The following is a 6000-nucleotide window of genomic DNA, read 5'->3' as shown; positions in this document are numbered from 1 at the left end:
CAAAAATCCAGTAAAAATGTTGGTAAAGAAAGCAAGTTTGTTTTTGTATTGTGTTGGAGTATATGTCACGTTTTATACAGCAATAACAGGTTGGTCTGTCCGTTAAAGTAAACTACTTCTGCATTTATATGCAGTCATATTTTATTGTAGCATCATTAAAAAAATCTTTAAACTGTTGAAAACTTATAGAACTGATTTTACACATAGTGTATGTGTGTATACATTGCCCACTACAAAGTATTGTAACATAATAATGTTTCTATTAACTTTCTAACAGACGATTTCAATAGTCTTGCCATTTAATTAGTTCATTATAAAAAAATTTTCACAGATGCACAAAAAATTCAGGCATCGGGTGAACTACAACCTTCAGGAACCATGTCTGTTAACTATCCAGCAACTTTCACTATATCCTTTTCCTCGCTTAACACTACAGCGGCTGGATGGTACAGAGATTCAGTTTTTATAGCAACTTTTTTCGCTCGAACCTGTCAGACTGCAGTACTAATTCCCAACAACATGACATGCTTTTTGGATCCAGGAACTAATATAGTTACATCAACATATTCACCAGCACTTGTTACTGCACCTTCCAATTTAGCAATTGGTGTTGAATCAGCTAGTTTTGTTGACAGTTTTGGTCTGTCAGTAATTTGTAAGTGCATTTTTGATTGCTTGATCTAATGGGTAACTGTTGCGGGAGATTAAAAAAAATTTCCTCTTTGTTCAAAAAGATTGTGGAAACAGTACTCAACTGGATAAAGTAAACCAAGATGTCCCTGCCATGGCAGATTTCAATACAACTCATATGTTCCAATGTAAAGCCCCAAAATATGAGGGAACCAGCACAGCCACCTGTGAAGCAAATGCTATATGGAGTATGGCGACAACATGTGTACAAGGTACTTATTGTGTTTGCTAATATATGATAATTTATAAAAAGCACTCTGAATTTCCTGCTCACTTTTGTGTGTTTTGGGGGCAGAAAATAAAAAAATTAAGTCACATCAAAGTTTAAACCATCGTAGTTTTTGATAAATAATCAAAACATTTTAAGAAAACATTTACATTGTTTAAAGAAATGTTTGAGAGTATCGTTTTTGTTATTGTATTTTTTGTTGGCCACCCCAGTCATACATAAAATACTGGCAGTATGTGATTTATATCCAACTGGTGTCACTTATCCCAGGCAAAATTTGGAAAATATGTAATAGCAAACACAAGTTGGTATGTTTTCTAGTTGCAATTGCAAGCACTTGAAAAAAAGACATCTATAATTTTGTAAGGTGTCATTTCCAGACCTTGAAATACATTCAACTGAGGTGTTTATACTTCTGCCAATGCATGACACTTTGTATTGTTTGTGGACTTTTGTAATTTTTACATTACAGTATTGACTTTTGACATTTAAAAGTTGTGAAGACAGTTTTAAAAGACTTCCTTTTGAAACTTTATGCCTTTTACAGCTATCAGTAATATAACTGTTAAAAGTTAAACCAAATCTTGTAAACAAGTTTTGAAGGATCTTGCAGAGCCTGTTGTTTTGAAGTTGTAATAAAGAGCAAATAATTTTTGTTTTCTCAAGCATGGTTCGAGTGACATTGAATGTAGGTTAAGTAGAGATATTGATAGGTTTTTTTTTATTGTAGCCTCAAGGAAGTTTGTAAGTCTTCATGTGTTTTTTTATGGAATATTATTCCTATTTACAGTTGCTACAACTTCCAGTGTTGTGGGATCAACCACCATGTCTGTTGCAGACACATTGGTTTCATCTGATAGTAGTACTTCCATAGACAGTTTAACAATGACAATATATTAACAATATATTTAGTACCAATGCCGTTGATACATTACCGATGGTAATTAATACTGGTGAAGTAACACAACCAGGTATTATGCATATCATGCTTAAAAAATTCCATTCCACATAAGTGATGTGACATTAACCTACATTTCCTTGGCTGTAAATACTTTATTTCTTGTGTATGTTCATCCCTGTTTTAATCTAGGATTCTAAAATTGCCAGAAAGTGTCAGCTTTACTAACAGTCCTTGACATGCTGCTTGTCTGATAGTAGTTGTTAAATCCATGAAATGTAACTCTTTTTTGATATATGCAGTGCTACCTATTGGACATGGGCAAGAAGTTTTCTTTAGCATGAGTTTATTCCCTGAATGAGGTCACAAATTTCTAACATTGAGTGTAATGTCATTTTAGGAATATTTGTGTTTTTTGGTGAAAAATGGTTTAATTTGCCTGTTGTTGGTTGGAAAAAATCACATTTTAAATAATTTTGTAGTGCTTAAATAATCTGTATTTTGGACTAAATTTGCTGTGCAATATTGGAAACTGCTGATGTAAAGCATGTTTGAGTCGTAAGGCTAAACTTCTTGCTCTGTAACTTGTTCTTTGTCCTTGTTTTTCAAAAATCACCATTTGCATGAGGCATGTCAGTCAGAACTAGAATTTTTTGTTTAAACATTGCCATGATTTTTTTCCAGTAACCACAATGACCATGAGCACCTCAGGCAGTTCTGCAACACAATCTCCTTCCACTGCATTAGGTACAGTTGGACTTTGATTCAGTAATGAATTCCTTACATGTGGCATAATATTTGTGCATCTAGAGACAAAAAAGTCCTGTTCAAATTTCCTGTATTATGTTTTGCAGCTAGTTCAGTCATGACGTTTGGTATTATTTGTAGTTTCAGTACTGGCATAATGCAGTGTCCTGTTGGTATGTACACTCACAGAAATGTCATGATGGCTTACATCAAAGTCTTCATTTGATTAATCACTTGTAATATTTTTCTGTTTTATGAGCGCTGTATGTTGTTGAAAAAGAAATTTAACGAATGTATTCATATGGTTATAAAGGTGTCTCCATGCATTCTGAATATGCATATTTTGCTTGACATAAAATTGTACAACCAGTAAACATAGCAGTAAAAAATGTTGATGTTACCAGAACAAATTATTAGATGAGCTGTATAATTTTTGTGATTTTATTTACATTCCATGTTTTATTGGATTTTGAGATGAATTCATGTTGCAGCTACCAGTGGTATGGCAGCCAGGAGTACTACAGACAATAGTAGTAGTGGCAGTAGTACAAGACAACCTATACTTAGAATGGCAGAAGAAGGTGATAGTTAATGTTATGTACAGTTTTTTGTTGCACATTTATTGATTAGTGATGCAGCTGTGCTTATTCTATCATAGCAATGAGACCTAAATGAAATTTTATCTGTGAGTCGTTTTGTGAAAATTTGTGTCGATCAATTTGATTTGATTTTCAGTAATTTATATAAATACAATAATGACTCCTATCTATTTGTGGTGATTTCAAATCAGCAATTGGTTATAAGTCACAACTAAACATGTCTGGGAGAATCTAAAACTTTTGGCTTCATACCCCATAAGCTATTTAGTCTTTCGTTGTATTTGACCATTACAACACAACATCAAAAGTGGCTTATTGTTCCCATGGATGATATTCAGGAAATTCTATAATGTAGAGTTGTAAAGTTTTTGGTAATCCGTCAGATCAAACATTTGGTGTAAAGATCATGTTTTTTAAGTTTAGACAAGAAAAATTTTGAAAGCTTTTTATGATTTACCGAGTCAGTTTTTATTGTTTTTGTTTTGAAACTAAAAGAAACATGGAATTTTGTTGTCAATGATACACATTGTAATATTTTTTTAAGTTATTCAAAAATGGATTTCAATACGACCAGGAGTTTTCCTGTTGGTAAACTTTGTCATATTGTCTGTCTTTGTGTTGTAAAGCATTTATATTGCATGGTGTGGATGTCAATCTGCATAATTAGCTTGCACAAGTGTTAAATGATGATGTTGCAAGAGTTTTAATATTTTGATTTAGTTACAACCACTCCAATAGCAACAGCAACAACAAGTAATGGTGGAACAACAGGTAAATACATGTAATGCATGTATGTTTGTAGCATACAAACCCACTGTATGTTTTAATTGCAAAGAATCTGAATCAAAACAGCTAAATCCCAAAATTTCAAAACAGCTAAATCCCAAAAGTTCAAAAATGAACTTTACCCTGTGTATAAATACATTTATTACTGATGTTAAAAGTTGTAACCTTCATTTGATATATATACGTATATGTAGACAATACAACTATTCCAGAATCAGGGATTATTAGAGGTAAAATAAAAGGAAAAATGCACTTCCTTTTAAACTAAACATAGCAAAACTTAATAGACAAATCACTTAATTTCAACCTATATTTTCAGCTTTGGACACTTCCTGGAATGGCACACCACTTGTCATGTTTTTCCTTTCTGTTGTTTGCAATCACATATAAATTTCCATACAACAGCACTCTTCTTTGTCAAAGTCATAGCGTTACACATAATTTTAATTAAACAATTGAAATTTAACATCTGAGTATAAATTTCCTCCAAGAAAATTTCAACAAGTATGCAGAAAAGTACTGATTGTGTCATGTGTTTGCATACCTTTAATTTAAATGTGAATTCTCATGAAAATGCTCAGTGTCAATATTTTTAAAAACACGCCCTGAATATTTTCTAAATGTAGTTATTTTCACACAAAACTTTCCATAGTACTATACAATTATATCAAAGTATGCAGCAAACCTGAAATATTGGTTTAAAAAATTCATTGTTATGTGCAATGTGTGTGATTTTAAAAATGTTTTTAAGCATTTATTTATAACTTCTGCAATATTTATTTATTGTTGATTTGATCAACTTGTGATTGTTGGTTTTCCAGGAGTGAAATGTATTTTGCGAATTTCATTGTGTTTTATTTACTTACCTCATAGTGAGAAACTGTGATGGACTTTTGGTGGTTTATGGTCAAAAAATATTTTTAGATTAGTGTTTGTAAGCAATGGGTATTAAGATATGTTATATGTGCGTTCTTGTAACTGTACCCTGACATTCTATCCTTTTTTTAAACTCAAACAAAATTTTATTTTAATTACAAAACTACAACCACCATTACTGTACACATATAGTATTAAGTTGTGGAAATGGAATTTTTAAAATGCTGCCCTAATATACAGCTGATATTATATCAAGTCCTAAGTTATCTGGGATCATGTAGCAGCTTCAATATTTGATCAAAAAAATATCACTGATGTTTATGTTCCACATTATTGTAATTTATTGTGTTGTGGAGTTGTTTATACATTTAGTTCTATATTTTTAATGTTCTGGGTCACTGTATTAGACTCCAGTATTATGGAATATACAAACTTGATTTTGCAAAACATGTTTGTGCTTTGGATGATTTTTGTGGTGATATTAAAATAAAATTATATCAATAAACTTGTGGGTCTTGACAAGTGTGGTGTTAGGCTGTTTAGGCTTCAGCATAATGCTGTGCAATTGCCATTAATCATTATTTTCCCAACAGCGAGAATATCGGTTTTCGTGTTGCCCGTGCGTCTGGTATCCCACGTTGTGTAATATAGGAAACATATCAACAACTTGAAATATGATCGGGACAGCATGTGTTGATTATATCCCGCCTTATTGCCTGTTAACATCAACAAGCGTCATCCAACCCTAAGAATTCGCAATAGTATCTCGTTATTCAGGAACGTGATTAAATTGGTTTATTTACATATAGTAGGACTTTGTCACATAACACGTAGGGTTGGTTGACGCGTGTAGATGTATCACCGTTACAATGTCTAATTATATGCAAATAAACCAATTTAAACATGTTCATAATTTACTTCTAAGAATCTTACAGCTGTGAATAACTGTCATTTATGCATCTAATTTTTGATAAACGCACATCTTGCATCTTGGGTTTTATCCCAATATAGTTTAATATTTCTATGAATTGTTCTAGCGCCCTTTATCGGGTGGAAATAGGAAAATTTCCCTGAAATAAATTTTATTTCAAAAATGTATAGCTTTTTTTAGATGGGATGCAACAACTTGGAAACAACAAAAGTGTTGTTTTTTTATACTCCATCTTACATTTTTT

At 32.0% G+C, this 6000-nt stretch overlaps 1 protein-coding gene across 1 annotated transcript; it reads left to right on the top strand.

Moving 5' to 3' along the window:
* On the top strand, positions 1-4586 carry LOC145898568 (uncharacterized). Its single transcript, XM_082987072.1, has 5 exons — positions 1-89; positions 332-655; positions 735-902; positions 3884-3934; positions 4269-4586. The coding sequence occupies exons 1-5, from the start codon at positions 17-19 to the stop codon at positions 4337-4339; spliced, it is 687 nt and encodes a 228-aa protein (XP_082843198.1). The 5' UTR covers positions 1-16; the 3' UTR covers positions 4340-4586.
* The last annotated feature ends 1414 nt before the right edge of the window (positions 4587-6000 follow it).

Source organism: Ascidia mentula, chromosome 4 (assembly GCF_947561715.1).
Source record: "Ascidia mentula chromosome 4, kaAscMent1.1, whole genome shotgun sequence".
In the NCBI taxonomy this organism is placed as follows: domain Eukaryota; kingdom Metazoa; phylum Chordata; class Ascidiacea; order Phlebobranchia; family Ascidiidae; genus Ascidia; species Ascidia mentula.
The sequence above is the reverse complement of the archived record's forward strand: the minus strand, read 5'-3'. Positions and strand labels throughout refer to the sequence as shown.